Genomic DNA, 19,238 nt, shown 5'->3' on the forward strand with positions numbered 1-19,238 from the left:
TTATTGAAGTTGAATTTGGTGAATGCTCCCTCGTGACCTAAGTGTAAGTAGAAGTAGCAAGACGTACCTGTAATTTTTTTTTTCAACAAACCTGTAACCTTGCATATATATGAGACAGACAAAAGACACCAGCAATCCTACCATCATGTAAAACAATTACAGGCTTTCATTTTACAGTCACTTGGCAGGACAGTAGTACCTCCCTGGGTGGTTGCTGTCTACCAACCTACTACCTATATCATCATCATCATCATCATCATCATCATCATCATCATCATCATCATCATCATCATCATCATCATCATCATCATCATCATCATCATCATCATCATCATCATCATCATCATCATCATCATCATCATCATCATCATCATCATCATCATCATCATCATCATCATCATCATCATCATCATCATCATCATCATCATCATCATCATCATCATCATCATCATCATCATCATCATCATCATCATCATCATCATCATCATCATCATCATCATCATCATCATCATCATCATCATCATCATCATCATCATCATCATCATCATCATCATCATCATCATCATCATCATCATCATCATCATCATCATCATCATCATCATCATCATCATCATCATCATCATCATCATCCTCGGGAGCACTAAACCTGTAGGGATTATACAGCACTTGTGGGGGGATGGAAGGCATTCATGCTTAATTGACGGAATTGGAGCACAGATCCAATTCCATAAATCAAGAGCTCCTCACCAGCATCAAGGAACCTCCTTTGAGGGATTCTTGGCTATGAAAAGTGCATTGTATGCTTAATCTTGAAAAAATTAACAAAGGGATTCTGCACAAAAGTATGATTGAAATGTCCAAAATTAATATTTAAAATAGATTCAAAGGAATAAAAGAAATCATTAAAAGCACTAAGTAATGTCTTAGATCCTAGGATCAGTCAAAACACCAAAAAGAAACCAATAAAACCCTTTGAAAACTGTACCTCTTCATTTTCGACTATCGTTGTTGTTCATAGGATTACTATGCAGTATTCACAAAAAAATGTTAAACCATATGAGTCACTTAGCACTGCAATCCTGTTAATTAATTCATAGTTTCTCCATAGCAACTGCCCAAGCTAAGACTACTCTAGAGTCCCAAATAAGTGTTACTCTTATTGATAGGTTCCCTAATCCCTTATGCTGTACTTAGTACCAACCACATCATGTGCGGTAACCCTTCTACTAAATTCTCCCCTCCCCTTCCTCCCTTTGAAACTTTCATTATCCCTTCCCTCAACACTTTCTGTCCATCCCATACTCTCCTCTCCTTTATTTTTATGTTTTTTATTTAATAAAATTCAAGTGTGGCTGTCAGCTTATTGTATAATGATTACTTTCTTCTTGTAATTACAGGAATGTCGGAGACTAGCTGGGCCTTGTTATGTCTTCAAGGACTTCCCATGTCCAGCTTTTGTTTTTCAGCTTGAAAATAAAGATGTTGATGAGCTGATCAGGTAATAGTACATATGTTGTTATAATATCTATGTTTTTTTTTTTTTTTTACATTATTCTTCTCAATAACCATGTTGAGATTAAACAAAGATGCTTAATAGGGTGAGTTTTTATTGGACACTATACTGAAGTGTGAGCTTAATCATGTCCTACAAAGGATGTTAAATATTGGTTTATCTGTGAGGAGAAAATCACCCAACGCAGTTTTTTGTCATAAAATGACCCATTCATTGATGCTTTTTCACTAGTATGCCTTGCAATCTATCAGGTGGATCCAAGAAATAGCCAATAAAACCATGAAAAACCACTTTAGAAAACACCTCAAAGTTTGTTTTAACCCAAACACAAGGTCAGAGGAAAGCATTTTCCATAATTCATTGTGTGGGGGAGGGTTGGTTTTCTACTGTACACACCCACCACACACACCCATATTTGAGGGCAATATGATTAACACGTGCTTTTTTTTTTTTTTTAACACATTGGCTATCTCCCACAGAGACAGGGTGGCCCAAAAAAGAAACAAACACTTTCACCATCATTCAGCATTTTCACCATCATTCAACACTTTCACCATCATTCACACATAATCACTGTCTTTACAGAGGCGCTCAGATATGCCGCCCACAGGATGAGTATGGGGTGCATAATATAGATATTATACTGAGCTCAGATATGACAGTTTAGATGTCACTCCAAACACCCAATATCCCAAATCTCCCTCCTTTAAAGTGCAGGCATTGTACTTCCCACCTCCAGGACTCAAGTCCAGGTAACCGGTTTCCTCAAATCCCTTCACAAAATATTACCCTACTCGCACTCCAACAGCTTGTCAGGTCCCAAAAACCATTTGTCTCCATTCACTCCTATCTAACACACTCACACATAATATCTCTGTAAATTTCCATGGGAAAGTGAAGAAACCTTCCTCCATAAGCCTTGTGTGTTGTAAGAGGCGACTAAAATGTTGGGAGCAAGGGTCTGGTAACCCCTTATGTAATTACTAAATGTAAAAAGAAGAAAAATTTTCCTCTTTTATGGGTCACCCTACCATGGTGGGTGGTGGTCAGTGTGTTTAAAAAAATACATATGTTAGAACCACAGGCCTGAATTTTTTTTTTTTTTTCAACAAGTCGGTCGTCTCCCACTGAGACAGGTCTATATGTGGGAGACAAAGAAAGGGTTTAGAAAAAAATATGGAAAAGATGTCTAAAAACAAAATATTATTGAAAAAGTTGGTGCTCTCATTAGCATTACACCTCTTGCGCAACACATTCGTATGAACATGACATGAAATCTCACCTAATGATGTTAAGCCCACCCCATGTACTGTCACTCCCACATTTTCTTACACCTTGCCTACTGTTGTGGAGTTTATAAGCAGGTGTTGTAGTCTTCTCGATGACTCGATTAAGGTCACACTTCAGCAAAACATTGTCCAATAAAAACTTGCTTTATTAATTCTGTTTTACCTCAAACACCTGCAGTTTTTCCTATCATTTCCTTTATTGTGTTCACAAGTTTATCACTCTCCCATTCACCTTAACTGTAGTACCATTTGGTTTCTCATAAGTTCTGTAGTCTTGCTATTTGTGATACTGTAAAGTAAATTTAAATTTTTTTACAGCCCAATAAAGTAATTTAAAAATCCTTTACAATTTGAACATCTTACTAATTTTTATTTTTGTGCTCATGTTATTCAAACCTTACAACCAAACAAAAATTTTAAATGAAATTTGAATATGAAATTCAAAATCTGAAATTCTTCTAATGATTGTTTATACAATACTGTACTAAATATAACCACTGGAAAATACCATTATTTATATCATATCAGCTCATTGTGTGACCAACAAATTTAACTTATTTTATATATTATTGAATGTCCAGATCAAACCTGCAGTGCTATTTAAAATAGCTAGCAATTTTATTTTTATTATTATGGGTAAGTGCTAAACCTGTAGAAGTCATTATTATGTTATTCACAAGAAAATGCTAAATGCAAGCGGGTTATAAGTTTAAGGAAAATAGGAAGTAATCAGGTTTGATCCAGTTGACAATAATCTAAATTCCTTATATCAACAGTTCTTCACCAGTATCAAGGCCATTGAAAGGAATATGAAAAAATGTAACAGACCATCCAATAGTATGTACTTAGTGTGAATGTGCAAAGGAATGAACTTCAGTGAATGTACTCTCTTTCCTTCCTCTTAAAAGAGATTTATTATTTTGCATTTGTTATCATTTAGCTCCTCCCAACAGATCTGTAATGAAAGTTATAAAGCTGTTCCTCAGTAAAGAGATAGCTCACAATCTTTACATTACTCGTGGGACGTCTCTGGACGGCAACTCCACTGATGGAGAATATGACACCGTAAGAGTCATTCTCTGGGCACGCAAACCTTCCTATGGTTAGTTAACTATAGGTACAGTATTTAATATGCTTCAAGTCTAGAGGGTTTCTGAATCAAATTTGAGCATTATTCATGCATAGACTGTGAAGGATTAAATGGGGAAAATGATATTGTGAAGATAAAGTGCTGTACTGTCAGCCTCTCCTCACTTAACGACGTAGTTCCGTTCCTAAGACCACGTCAGTAAATGAGTTCGTTGCTAACTGAGGAGCATACTATAATGGGTTTGTGTCAACCATCTCTGGTATTGTTTTAATGTCACCTTTGCACCATTTATAACATTTCTGGTATACAGTCGACCCCTGCCTTACAATATTATTTCATTCCAGAAGTCTGTTCGGGTGCCGTTACCGACCGAATTTGTTCCCATAAGGAATATTGTGAATTAGATTAGTCCGTTTCAGACCCCCAAAAATACACATACAAAAGCACTTACAAAAATCTCTAATATATATTATTTAGGTATGCATACTAGTCAGAGAGCCCATCGTAAGTCCGAGTCGTCAGTAAACGAGTATGTCGCTAAGTGAGGAGAGACTATTTTAAAATGTGAACAAATCCATGTGTATTAGTAAGTTGCATGATTCACAAAGCACATAACACTAAAACATAAAGCTGCTAACGACATTATTAATGCATTGTTATTACTAATTTTCAGCTATCTTAACAATTTGCTGGTTTTTTTTTTTTTCAACACGTCAGCTGTCTCCCACCAAAGCAGGATGACCGAAAAAAGAAAGAAACACTTTCACCATCATTCACACATAATCACTGTCTTTGCAGAGGTACCCTGATATGACAGTGTAGATGTCACTCCAAAAAGCTAATATCCCAGACTCCTCCTTTATAGTGCAGGCATTGTACATTCCACCTCCAAGACTCAAGTCCGGTTAACCGGTTTCCCTGAATCCCTCCACAAAATATCCCTGCTGCTATCATTACTGATTTACTAACATCACAACTAAATTATTTGTCGTATCACACATCTCATAATCACAATATAATGTACTCAGAGCTATTTTAAGTTCATTGTCACAGTCCATACAATATCTATGATTCAATCACAGTCAAGTTACAAGTCGCATTAAAATTTAAGGAAAGGGGAAATCCGCTTGCTATTTATGCTGAAAATAGTCAGCCATTGTTATCCTAGGTACTAGGTTGGTAAACAGCAACTGCCCAGGGAGGTACTACCGTCCTGTAAATGTTTTACATGATGGTAGGATTGCTGGTGTCCTTTTTTCTGTCTCATAAACATGCAAGATTTCAGGTACGTCTTGCTACTTCTACTTACACTTAGGTCACACTACACATACATGTACAAGCATATATATACACACCCCTTTGGGTTTTCTTCTATTTACTTTCTAGTTCTTGTTCTTGTTTATTTCCTCTTACCTCCATGGGGAAGTGGAACAGAATTCTTCCTCCGTAAGCCATGCATGTTGTAAGAGGCGACTAAAATGCCGGGAGCAAGGGGCTAGTAACCCCTTCTCCTGTATAAATTACTAAATGTAGAAGGAGAAACTTTCGTTTTTCCTTTTGGGCCACCCCGCCTCGGTGGGATACGGCCGGTTTGTTGAAAGAATATATATATATATATATATATATATATATATATATATATACACACACACACACACACACACACACACACACACACACACACACACACACACACACACACACACACACACACACACACACACACACACACACACCCCTCTGGGTTTTCTGCTATTTTCTTTCTAGTTCTTGTTTATATTCTCTTATCTCCATGGGGAAGTGGAACAGAATTCTTCCTCCGTAAGCCATGCGTGTTGTAAGAGGTGACTAAAATACTGGGGGCAAGGGGCTAGTAACCCCTTCTCTTGTATAAATTACTAAATTTAAAAAGAGAAGCTTTCGTTTTTCTTTTTGGGCCACCCTGCCTTGGTGGGATACGGCCGGTTTGTTGAAAAAAAAAAAAAGTCAGCCATTGAGGTAACCGAAACACTGTTGCTACAGTGGTTCAAGTCTTATAAAAACGCTGACCTTAATATCATATAAATTCTTCCCAGTGCATTCTTTTTCTTTCCTGGATTAATCTGTGCTGACCAGGATCCCAGAATATAGCTCAGAATAGTTTTTTATTTTTTTTATTATAAAAATGGGGGCTATTACATTTTAAACACTTCTTATACGTGTTATTTTAATGTTTTAATTTTTTAAATGCCTTTATCACAGTTAATAGGTTTTGACAATTTCAGATCAAATAAATTAATGTTGAATTGTATGGACAGTAAACTCTAAAGTAATATTTTATGTGTACATGTGTGTATCTTGCTCAGCCAAAATAATTTGGTTTTGTAGCAGCAGCTTCTGGAATATACTGATATATTTATAATATTTCTATTTTTCAGGTATTAAAGACATTTCTGTGTTTGCTACAGCAGTTTGTGAACTTGCTGGACATGTACCTATATACTGTAAGTATTGCAGATTATTGTTCCAAGATCATTTTTGTAGTTGACCTATACACACACAAACCAAACTATGCTGATCTAAAATAGTGTTTCAGAGAAATTTAATGTAATCATGTTACAAGACTTGTGTAAGGAAATTATGCTTTATGAAAAGTATTACTATATGGGTAAACTATAATAGCACAGGAAAGGTAATGTCATTTATTTCTGGGGTTGAATTTTGAGTATTGCAAATGCACATAGGCATAGGAAAGTAAGTTGAGTTGCCTCTGCAGATTCTGTTGTTCAAATTTGGTGCTATCTTTTAATTGGATGTAAAATGTATAACCACTACAGATCATTTTATATTTTGTCAGACATCACCTTCAGCTATATTTTACCAAGGAAAAATTCTGAGGGGTTAGCACATGTACACTAACAGTAGTCTGAGGCTACAGCACTGGCCAGGTGCATGTTTATAATTTACAAAAATGTTTTGGTTATGTTTTTAGTGGTTCAAGTTTTGGATTAGAGGTCAGCCTGTACTACTATACTGTTAACTATACAATATCATGAAATGTGCACTTTTCTTTTTTCAATGAACTGGCTGTATCCCACCGAGGCAGGGTGACTTAAAAAAACAAAAATGTTTTGTTTTAAATTTAGTAATTTATACAGAAGGGGTTACTTGCCCCTTACTCCTGACGTTTTAGTTGTCTCTTATGACAAGCATGGCATACGGAAGAATTCTTTTCCACTTCCCCATGGCACATACCTAGAGTATATTGCCCTAATTGTTATTACAATCAAAACTAAGAGCTGAACCCACCAGGGTCACACAGTGCTGTTGGTCTACTTGTATGTGCCCAAAGGAAGAATTTTTGCTTGAGTTTTTGTCCATCAGGTTGATTTAGATACATGTTCTAGATTAAGGATACTGTATATTGGAGAACTTAATCAAACAGTATTTTGACATGTCGTAACTTGTGATCATTACACTAATAAACTTAATATTTTCTTTAGCATGTGATCATTGGAACAACCTGTCAGAGGAAGACATCATCCCTACCATAAAAGGAGTGTGTGAGGAAGAATTTGAAGACATGAGTCCAAAAATCATGAGGTTGTTCTTGGACAATAATGATGTAGAATAATTCATCTTTATGTGCTGTTCATTTTTTTTTTTAGCATATCTTTTAACACTTTTAAAGTATGGTTGAGAATTAATTGTATTTAACTGTTAAGTGAAGGTAATCTTAAAATTAGTTAGTACTTCGTTATTATTATTATTATTGTTGTGTTCTCAGGACCAAATCTGATTACCTTCCATTTCCCAGATGCTGTATGACTAATGGGTTTATCATTTGCCTGTGATTATAAGTCATGTTACATCAGATGTTGGAAATACATGTATTTATTTTTATCAAATGCCTATCTAAGTTTTCCAGCTTATTTTTTAATTATAAGGGCATAGTTTTAGACATTAAATTATTATAATCATGGGGAGCACTAAACCCATAGGATTATACAGCACCTGTGGGGGAGGGATGGAAGGTATTCAGGCTCAATTCAGGGAACCGGAGCACAGATCAAATTCCTTAGATCATAAGCCCCTCGCCAGCGTCAAGGAACCTCCCTTGAGGGGACCTTAGATATTAAAGCATTCATGTCTTTGGCAAAAAATCACTATTATGGACACACTGACCTTCATGAGATTAGTACATCCCAATCATTATAATAATATAGCTGGACTTTTACTTCAGGAGGCTATACACTTCATACTTCTTAAACAGTGAATTGTCATTTTGCATATATTAATGGGGAAATGCTGAACTCAAATGGGTCATACAGCATCTGAAGAATAGTCAGTCAAGTTTGATTCAAGGGAAAATAGGTACAATAACTTGTATCAAAAGTGCCTTGATGCTCAAGGGCTCTTGATCCAAGGAATTGGAGGTACCCTCTCCTTCCTTGGCTCAAAACTGAATACCTCACATTCCCCAGACTGTTTGACTCTTACAAGTTAATTATTGTTACAATTAAAACTAGGCACTAATTATTATCATGGGGTAGTGCTAAACTAGGCATTAAACTTGACAAGATAAGCCTTTTTCTATTAATATAATAGTAACATAAGTGATATTTCCCAAAGAATTTTATTTTAACCAAGGAGAAGCACTGAACCCATATAGGTTATACAGTGCCTAGGAACTGAAAGGCATTCAGGTTTGATCTAAGGCAGGGTAGGTGTATTATTATTATAATCAAAAAGAAGCGCTAAGCCACAAGGACTATACAGCAGGGTAGGTGTAGTTCCTCAGATAAATAGCCTCTTACTGACATGAAGGCACCTTGAGGAGTTCAGTAATTTTTATAGCATGACAAGTTTGGATTTTTCAGGCTGCTTTTAGTTATTAGGACTATTGGAAACAATGGCACAAAGCCAAAAAGTGGTGAAAAGACAAGTGCAGAAAGGAGATTTATTGAGACGTTTTGCCTGTGGAAGAAGCTTTTTCTGTCAGTACACAGGGATGTACAACAAACAGATTTATGCAAGCATAGATCTGTGCTCCAGTTCCCCAAATTAAGCCTGAATGCCTTCCACATCCTCCCCCCAGGCGCTGTATAATCTTCCGGGTTTAGCGCTTCCCCTTTGATTATAATAATAATATGCAAGCATAGTCAGGCAAGTGTCCAGGTCAGTGAGGTCACAGTGCAGGCGAATTGGAAGATAGGCACACTGCAAATGACCTACTAGTTCTTCCAATGACCTACTTGCATAAGATGAGTTAGACTACAGGTTTGGCTAAATTGAAAGCTCCTTTGATTCTGTTGAACTGTATTTTGTGTACATTATTATTATAATCAAAGAAAGTGCTGAACTGACAAGGGTCATACAGCACTGTGGGGCAGAAAATGCTGCTGAGGCTATAAACAGCTAGGTGGAGAGGGGATCAGAGGTGAGAGAAGAAAAAGGCTGGAAGGGTATTTTGTGTACAGATTAGCACAGCCAGGCATCCGTGTCATTTTGTCCATTTCCTCTATGACCAGCTGGGCATCCTTCCATTACATTTTTCATGCAAGTTCTTTAGGCATTCTTTCACCCTGATTGGTAAACTATGAGAGGTCTCCCCATGTATTTCTGGTTACACCTGCTACATGGGATTATGCACACACCTGTATATGCTTGGTCATGTCTTTGATGGTTTGGACATGATAGTGGCAATACCCATGTTGTTGTTGGCAAGGATGTGTGTAATATATACTGCGATGTGGCCTGTAGGAATGACGATGCCTTTGCTGGCATGTTTTACATGCTTACAGGATCTATAGCCCAGACTTTCTGGGGGAAGAGTGCAACATTCATAAGAGACATCATCTGGACTAAAATTTTCAGCGCCCACACACCATCCAGGACTGTAGAGATCGTGCATACAAAATTTTCACTTCACTAAAACCAGAGAATAGCACAGACGGAAGATTCTTTCCTACAGGATATGTTACACAAACCCTCGCTAACATCAAGGACTTGACCAGGAAAAAAAACTCCAGGAACACAACAATTCGGTTAAATATTTACATCATTCCATGTGGCTAGGGAAGAGATCTCCTGTAGCTTACAGATCTGGTTGTGTGAACACCAGCATGTTTGCAGGAATCACATGAATAATTCATGCATGATACAATAATAATTATTATTATTAGCTAAGCACTACCCAAAATGGTCTTGCATAAATGTGTGATGATTGAATATTGACCAGGGTGCACACTTGATGTCTTGGAAGGACACCCAGCTGGTCTTAGGAGCCCTTCCAGTTCTTTGTCACATACTAGTTCACTGATGTAGTGACCACATTGACCTAGCCACTCACCTGACTGCTCTTGTATAAATTTGTTTGTGCATCCTGCATATTATAATTGAAGAATGATTATAATCGTGGGGGAGTGCTAAACCCGTAGGATTATCCAGCGCGTGGGAGGGGTGGGTGGGTTGGAAGGTATTCAGGCTCAATTCAGGAAACTGGAGCAGAGCAAAGTCCCTCACCAGCATCAGGGAACCTCCCTTGAAGGGTATAATTGAAGAAGCCTGTTCTACAGGTGAAATATCTGCAGAGTAGGCAAACATTTCAACAAAGATATCCAATTGTTGCACATGTCTTGCTCATCAAGAACTCCTTGCCAGCATCAAAGAACCTCTCTTAAGGGACTACTGAAATCATGGAGGGTGCACTACACCCATAGGGGTCATACAGCACCTGGGGGTATAGAAGGCATTCAGGCTCGATTCAGGGAATTGGAACAAAGGTTTAATTACTTAAAGCAGCACTGCATGACCCTTATGGGTTTAGCATTTAGTTATGATTATAACAACAGGAATGCTTCGCTAATGCAGCAGTTTAAAATTATACCCGGTCTTTAATATTCAGGCTACCTACCTATTCACCACTCACTATTAGCTATGTATGACAATACTTTAAGGTGACTAATGTGTGCACTGTATATGCAGTTGTTAGGCCTAGCTCTATTGCTGACTTAATATATGATTAAACTAACATATCAGGGTTTTATATGCATTTAAAGGTGAAAAAAATGGCTGTTTCACTTAGTGGTGGCCCAGAATCTAACCTGCTGTATAAGCAGGGCCCTTCTGTAATCATTTACTTAACCCTTAAACTGTCCAAATGTAGATCTACATCCATTTTTACATGCATTATGTGAAAAAATTTAGATTATGTTCGGAGCGCTACGCGCATGAACATCGATCTGCATTTGGATAGTTTAAGGCTTAAAGAGCCCCTCACTAGCAGCAAGGAACCTTCCTTGAGAACTCTCGAGTGGGATTAGGAGTTCAATGTTATATGTACTGAACATTATGTTCTCATAAGTGACAAAACTAAACCATTTCAAATTTAGTGCTTTGTTTTACCAAACTTGAATATGAACATTGCTCCTTTTAAAAGTGTTCTTATAAACTGCAGTTTAAGACAGTATACCAGTACATACATACTTATATGTCAAACTTAAACAAGGGAGGATATCATGCCAGGTAATCTTTAGATACCTTTCTTTTAGTCATGAATCTAAAACACACTCATCTATTTTGACTGGACAACAAAGGCTCTTTGGAGAGACCAATTTTAAAATTATATAAGAATATATAATATGGAAGAAGTGAATGTTTTCAGATACTTGGGAGTTGACGTGTCGGCGGATGGACTTATGAATATGAAGGATGAGGTTAATCATAGAATTGACGAGGGAAAAAACGTGAGTGGTGCGTTGAGGTATATGTGGAGACAAAAAAAACATTATGGAGGCAAAAAAGGGAATGTATGAAAGTATAGTAGTACCAACACTCTTATATGGGTGTGAAGAGCTTGGGTTGTGAATGCAGCAGCGGAGGAGGCGGTTGGAGGCGTCCTGTCTAAGGGCAATGTGTGGTGTAAATATTGTGCAGAAAATTCGGAGGTGGTTTGATCATTTAGAGAGAATGGATCAAAGTAGAATGACATGGAGAGCATTCAAATCTATAGGGGAAGGAAGGCGGGGTAGGGGTCGTCCTGAAGTTCCCTAACATCCACATTTGAATCAATCATCCTACCTATGTGTGTGATGAATGGTTTGAAAAACCGACAAGTTGAAGATTGAGACACTTATGCAGCATATGGGAATCTTTATTCAGGAAACGTTTCGCCACGCAGTGGCTTCATCAGTCCAATACAAAGAAGGCGTAAGGAGAGGAGGAGAATGAGGTAATCAGATTACCTCATTCTCCTCCTCTCCTTACGCCTTCTTTGTATTGGACTGATGAAGCCACTGCGTGGCGAAACGTTTCCTGAATAAAGATTCCCATATGCTGCATAAGTGTCTCAATCTTCAACTTGTCGGTTTTTCAAACCATTCATCACAACTGTCAGACACAGCAGCATCATGGGATCTTGTTACAAAGAATTCTTCAACACTTGTTCAACCTTTGGACGAAGACCTACTTCGACTAGTGGATGGTACCACTATGACCCCGCCTCCGCCTGCTTCACCTCACATCTCTACAGTATATAAGCCACGTCTACGGCCCTATGCTGTACATTCTACAAGATTGATGGACTGAACACATCGACTCCAGGTTGAGGGACTGATTACCTCATTCTCCTCCTCTCCTTACGCCTTCTTTGTATTGGACTGATGAAGCCACTGCGTGGCGAAACGTTTCCTGAATAAAGATTCCCATATGCTGCATAAGTGTCTCAATCTTCATCCTACCTATCTTTGTGTCATCGGCGAATTTGGTCATATCACTAGTAATACCCTCATCAAGGTCACTGATATATATTATAAACAACAACGGGCCTAAGACTGATCCCTGTGGTACGCCACTTGTTTCAGATCCCCACTCGGATTTAACCCCATTTAAGCATACTCTCTGCTTCCTATTAGTGAGCCATGACTCGATCCATGAGAGCACTTTTCCCCCAATGCCATGAGCTGCCACTTTTTTTAACAGTCTCTGGTGCAGTACTCTATCAAAAGCCTTACTAAAATCTAAATAAACAATATCAAATTCTTTACCATGATCAACGGCCTCAAAAGCTTTACTGAAGAAGGTTAATAAATTAGTTAGGCAGGAATGGCCCCTCGTGAATCCATGCTGAGTATCATTAATCAAGCTGTGCTTATCGAGATGGTTTCTTATATTATCAGCTATAATTGACTAGTAATTTGCCTACAATTGAGGTTAGGCTTATTGGGCGGTAATTTGACGGTAACTACGACTTGTCCCCTGCTTTAAAAATAGGAATTACATTAGCCATCTTCCACATATCAGACACTACACCTGTTTGAAGAGAAATATTAAAAATATCAGTCAATGGTTCACAAAGTTCCATTTTACACTCTAAGAACCCTTGAAAAAAGTTCATCAGGGCCCGGGGATTTATTTTGCTTTAACCGGTCTATCTGTTTGATAACCAATTCGGTAGTGATTGTGATATTGCATAATTTATCATCATCAGGCCCACTTATAAAAATTAATTACTGGGATATTGTTAGTGTCTTCCTGAGAGAAAATAATGATTAAGAATAGAGTACATTTCATTCTTCTTGTCAGTGAGATGCCCAGAGTTATTTTTAAGGGGACCTATCTTATCTCTAACTTTTGTTCTATAAACCTGGAAAAAACTTTTCGGGTTAGTTTTCGAATCCCTAGCAACTTTAATTTCATAGTCACGTTTAGCTTTTCTTATCCCCTTTTTAACATCCCTCTTAATGTCAATATACCGATTCATAAGATGACCCTCACCTCTTTTGATACGCCTATAAATTCCTTTTTTGTCCTAAAAGATATGTAAGCCTATTATTCATCCATTTGGGGTCATTTCTTTTCGATCTAATTTCCTTATATGGGATAAATGTCCTTTGGGCAGCATGTATTGTGTTAAGAAAGCTGTCATACTGATAGCTCTCTTCGTTACCCCAGTCCACAGATGATAAGTGTTCTCTAAGCCCATTGTAATCTGCTAAGCGAAAATCAGGGACCAGTACTGAATTATCCCTACTATCATACTTCAATGCTAAAGGTAATTGATTTGTGATCGCTTGTGCCGAGTTCCTCTGTAGTTTCTAAGTTATTAACAAGGGTTTCCTTGTTTGCCAAAACCAAGTCAAGCAGGTTATTTCCCCTTGTAGGCTCTGTCACAAACTGCTTCAAAAAACAATCCTGAACTACTTCTAAGAAGTTGTTTGTTTCTAAATTCCCAGTCAAGAAATTCCAATCAATATGACTAAAGTTAAAGTCTCCTAGAATTACTACGTTATCGTGCCTTGTGGCCTTATTAACAATTTCCTCCCATAGTAGTCTCCCTTGGTCCCTATACAATTTTGGGGGACGGTATATCATATCTAAAATCAATTTTTCATGTCCCTCTGAAAATTCTATCCAGACTCTGTATGTGTTACTTCAGACTTAATACCCATTTTTATGCAACAGTTCAAGTGATCTCGGACATAGAGTGCCACCCCACCCCCCTTCCTGATACTTCTGTCTACTTCGAACAATTTAAAACCCTGTATGTGACATTCAGCAGGCATGACCCGATTTTTCATATTAAACCATGTCTCAGTTAAGGCAAATACATCAATGTTACCTGCAATAGCAACTAGTCTCAACTTGTCCATCTTATTCCTAGCACTACGACTATTTGTGTAATATATATTTAAGGACCCTCCTTTCTCTTTACCCTTCCTGCTCTTTTCTGTTATTCCACTGAACCTATTACTGTGACTCACGAAATCATAATGACACGATTGCAAACAAACCATACCCCGGCCGGGATTGAACCCGCGGTCCGAGAGTCTCAAAACTCCAGTGGCTAATGCGACGGGCTGGAGTTTTGAGACTCTGACTGCGGGTTCAATCCCGGCCGGGGTATGGTTTAACCTATTACTGTCTTTGTCACCTAGTGCCACTGGCTTTCCAACATCCACCTCATTTTGCCTATTACTTAGTTCTCCTAGTACTCATATTACTACACTGGGATTTCACTGTTTTACTGCCAAAACCCATACCACTAACTATTCCTAGTTTAAAGACCTAACAGCTCCCTCCACTGCATTGGCCAGTGCTCCCACCCCAAACCTAGATAAGTGAACCCCATCCCTGGCATACATGTCATTTCTGCCATAGAAGAGGTCTCAGTTGTCAATGAATGTTACCGCATTTTCCTTACAGTATTTGTCCAGCCAGCAATTGACACCAATTGCCCTGGACAACCATTCATTTCCAACTCCTCTCCTTGGCAAAATACCACATATGACAGGGTTCCCACCCTTCCTCCTAATTATCTCTACAGCTGACCTATACCTGCTAATCAAGTCCTCACTCCTACGTCTGCCAACATCGTTGCCTCCAGCACTGAGACATAATAGGATTTCTCCCATTACCTCTCATAATGTCATCCAGACGGCTAACAATATCCTTCATCCCAGCCCCAGGAACACACACACTGCCTCCTACTCCTATCTTTCAAGCAGAATGCCCTATCCATGTACCTAATCTGGCTATCCCCAACAACGTTTTTACCTTCCTTGGCAACGTCCGTCGTGATGTTCCCAGTAGTCGGCTCACATTCGTTAGGCAGCACTACACCTTCACTTGTGGAATTCGTCAAGACGTTCTCGATGGTCTTCGTTGGGGTTTCTAGGGATGTCTCACTCACGTCTGCCAATGCTGCCTTGGAGCTCGTTGTGGCATTCCCAGTAGAACACCCACATTCGTCAAGTAGCACCGAAAATGGGTTGGAAGTTTCCACAGTAGTCTTCTGGTTTCTCGTTGTTTCTGCCTCTCCAACAGTCTTCTTGATCCTCAGCTTGGTTCCATGTTGACCGGCCACTGACCAAGCTCCCCTCTTAACCTGGGGACTCACAACAGGAGGATTACTACGAATCCTCTTGTTCTCCTCCGTTAATCGCCGTATCTCCAGCTTAGCAACCCTAAGCTCTTCTTTCAGCTGCTGGTAAAGTTGCTCAAGAGAGGGCAGCCTGGTTCAGATTCACAGAGAGCACACAAACAGGTCTTCACAGAGCTAAGTACACATCACCACTGAGCTAAGTACACGTCACCACTGAGCCAAGTACACATCACCACTCAAAGTACATGTCACCACTGTGACGTGTAGAAAGAAATCAGTGTTGGGTAGAAAGAAATCAGTGTTGGATTACCCACTTTATATACTACCACATTCAAAATGCTCACCAAGCCTCCATAAAGACGACATTTGAAAGCCAACACCTGGACATTTGAAAGCCAACACCTGCTGATACATACCTTTGATAAGTTAAGAGTTTTTCTGCTCCCAGAGCCCGGTCTTGGGCCAGGCTTGTCTGGTGCTTGCCTGGTCAACCAGGCTGTTGCTGCTGGCAGCCCACTGACCCACATATCCATCACAGCTTGGTTGATCTGGCCCCTGGTTAAGATACTTGTCCAGTTTCCTCTTGAGGATTTCTAACAAGAAATGATTTAGGTGACAAAAGACAGAACAAACAACTGCCCTGCAGTTTCCATTCTACAAGGGAACTGGTGGACAAGACCACAACCCCGGTGACTGCAAGACAAGTCTTCACTGTTCCAAGGAGACTTCAGAAAATAGTCAAAAATGCCTACACACTGCAGAAGTCTCTTAGGACTGTTAACTAGCACCAGGGCTTCAAAAGAAGTGATAGTCACCTCAACATAAAAAACTATTATTACATTTAAGTGGGAGTAAATATAACAACATTCTGTGGCAAGCTGACTAAGTGGCACCACTTTTGAGGCCTAAGAGAGACTTGTGTATGAATGATGTAGATTATTATTATTGGGAATTCGATCAGACTACATGTATGGGAAAGTGCTAAACTTATAGCGGTCATACAGCACCTGGAGAATGGTAAGCATTCAGGTTTGATCGAAGAAGAGCACAGGTCCAATTCCTTAGATCAAGAGCCCCTCACCAGTATCAAGAAACCTCACTTGAGGGGTAATTATTGGGAAGCCTGAAACTCAGGGAATCAAAAAACTGTAGGGGGTCATACAGCATCTAGGGAATGGGAAGCAACTGGCCTTGATCTGCAAACAAGGGGGTAGGCTTTAATTTCTTAGATCAAGAGCATGCTAACAGCATCTACACACCTCTAGAAAGTTGTATTCATGGAGAAATGCTAAACACATAAGGGGTTATATATGGTCTAAATAATAATAATGATATGGTGAGTGGCAGCATGAGCTGCAATATCTCAAAAACCTCAAGGAAGGGGTTTTCATGATAGTCAGGGGCTCTTAATTCAACTAATCATATCTATTGTCCTTATTCTTGGATCAAATCCAATTGCTTCTTATTCCCCAGATGCTGTATGTACTGCCTAGGATATGGGAGGCAATTGGGTTCAATCAAAGGAAAGGGAGGCAATTGGGTTCAATCAAAGGAAAGGGAGGCAATCAGGTTCAATCCAAGGAAAGGGAGGACAGGTTCAATTCCTTGGGTCTAGAGCTCTTCACCAGTATCAAAAGGAACCTTGAGAAGACAGGTATACAATGTGTAGAATCCCAGATACATGACCCTACATGGCTGCTTAACCATTGACATCTCCCAACTGGAAGTCACCAAAGAAATCAGTGCATTCAACCTAAGATATCAGACCATGCAAGTTGTGAGGGGTTCCCAAGTTGTTTTCCAAGGACCTAAAACCTAGTTGTGAGTACCAGGGTCTCCAGAGAGCAGTTAAGCTTCTAATCCCAGTAGAGTTCCACATAGCACCTTTGATATACCATGACTCACAAAATCTTAATGACACGATTGCAAACAAACCATACTACAGGCGGGGATAGAACCCTCTGATGAGTTTCGAGAGTCTCACTACTCTCAGAACTCGGCCATGGGCCAGGCTCATCTGGTGCTTGCCTGGTCAACCAGGCTGTTGCTGCTGGAGGCCCACTGTCCCACATATCTATGACAGCCTGGTTGATCTGGCACCTGGTGAAGATATTTGTCCAGTTTTCTCTTGAAGAGTAGAAGTCTTCAAGAGTAAACTGGACAAGTATCTCCACCAGGTGCCAGGTCAACCAGGCTGTGATGGATATGTGGGGGAGTAGGCCTCCAACACCAACAGCCTGGTTGCAGGCAAGCACCAGACGAGCCTGGCCCATGGCCAGGCTCCAAGAGTAGTGAGATTCTTGAAACTCATCAAGAGTATATCAAAGGTGTTAAGTGGGACTCCACTTGGATTTGAAGCTTGACTGCTCTCTGGAGACCCCAGTACTCACAACAAGGTTTTAGGTCCTTAGAAAAGAATGCGGGAACCCCTTACAACCTGCAGGGTCTGATATCTTAGGTTGAATGCGCTGGTTTCTTTGATGGCTTCCATTTGGGATATGTCACTAGTTAAGCAGCCATGCAGGATCATGTATCTGGGATTCTACACATCTTTCTACCCCTCCCTCGCATTTCTCATAGCCTTTTCCCTCACCCTTCTCTCTCCCTCTCTCTACCCCCTCTTCTCTCCCCCTCTTGTTTCTCTCTCTCTCCCCTTCTAGTCTAATCCCTCACCCTCATACTCCCTCCTCTCTCTCCCTCTTCTAGCCTTCCCCCTCTTATTTTCTCTCTCTCTCCTCTAGCCTTGTCTCTCCATCCCCCCCACACACACCCTGAAAACACAAACTTCTCTCTGTGATAAAATACATAAGCTTCTTTCTGTGGTAATAAAAAAAATGGGCGGCCCTAGAGGGTGGAAAACCAGAGATCTGGTGGACGAACCAGGGAGGAAAGATTGGGAGTTAGAGCTCCAAAAAAGGAAGAGTGGGGAAGGAAGACAGAAGAGCTTGGCAAGGTTATGGAAGAGCAGATAGCTGAAGAGTGCAGGAAGTGGGAGCTACAGGTCTTGGCAGCAGAAGCTAGGATAGAGTGCTTAGAAGAGAAACTGAAAAACCTAAAACAGACTAGGGAGACCAATGACAATTCAGATGTGATATCAGGAAATTTTATGTCAGGCACAGACGAGGGGACGGTAAGAAACAAAGGAGATATGCCATAAGCAAAGGACCTATCAGACCCATGTGGGGCCAGGGAAAAGACGAAGAGCATACTAAGACCAAATGACAGGTCCGAAGACAATGAAGGTATGTTATATGCAGAGACTAACAGCCAACTGCATTAGCAAGGAACAGCTGATCGTGAAAGACAGTTCACTGAGAATAGAAGTTTCAGATAGGACAGGGACTGAAGGCAAGAACATTTCAATGGAAGGAAATAAAACACCTCAAAGGATGCAAACGGAGACTCAGTGGGAGGAGGAAAGGGTGAGGTCAGTTTTTTTCTACGGGCTCCAAGAAGCCAAGGGGGATAACTTCAAAGAAATAA

General features: G+C 39.7%; 1 protein-coding gene and 1 long non-coding RNA gene across 7 annotated transcripts in view; one reads left to right on the forward strand and one right to left on the reverse strand.

The window, feature by feature from the left end:
* LOC128689652 (GDP-D-glucose phosphorylase 1) overlaps window positions 1-7,624 on the forward strand; it is a 49,627-nt gene extending 42,003 nt beyond the window's left edge. For 4 of the 6 annotated variants that reach the window (XM_053778028.2, XM_053778013.2, XM_053778035.2 and 1 more), the window contains 4 exons: window positions 1,398-1,498; window positions 3,756-3,904; window positions 6,310-6,375; window positions 7,375-7,624. In XM_053778028.2, the coding sequence (XP_053634003.1) occupies window positions 1,398-1,498; window positions 3,756-3,904; window positions 6,310-6,375; window positions 7,375-7,505 (447 nt within the window). In that variant the 3' untranslated portion in view covers window positions 7,506-7,624. Of the gene's footprint in view, window positions 1-1,397; window positions 1,499-3,755; window positions 3,920-6,309; window positions 6,376-7,374 lie in introns of all 6 variants that reach the window. The other 2 variants (XR_008407201.2, XM_070084938.1) reach the window with 2 other exon arrangements.
* A 3,008-nt stretch (window positions 7,625-10,632) lies between these two features.
* LOC138852691 (uncharacterized) lies at window positions 10,633-17,859 on the reverse strand. The gene is made up of 2 exons (XR_011392015.1): window positions 12,613-17,859; window positions 10,633-11,953 (listed from the first exon to the last, which is right to left on the reverse strand). It is a non-coding gene; the product is annotated as an uncharacterized lncRNA (long non-coding RNA).
* Between the last annotated feature and the right edge of the window lie 1,379 nt (window positions 17,860-19,238).

This window comes from Cherax quadricarinatus, chromosome 1, assembly GCF_038502225.1.
Source record: "Cherax quadricarinatus isolate ZL_2023a chromosome 1, ASM3850222v1, whole genome shotgun sequence".
In the NCBI taxonomy this organism is placed as follows: Eukaryota; Metazoa; Arthropoda; class Malacostraca; order Decapoda; family Parastacidae; genus Cherax; species Cherax quadricarinatus.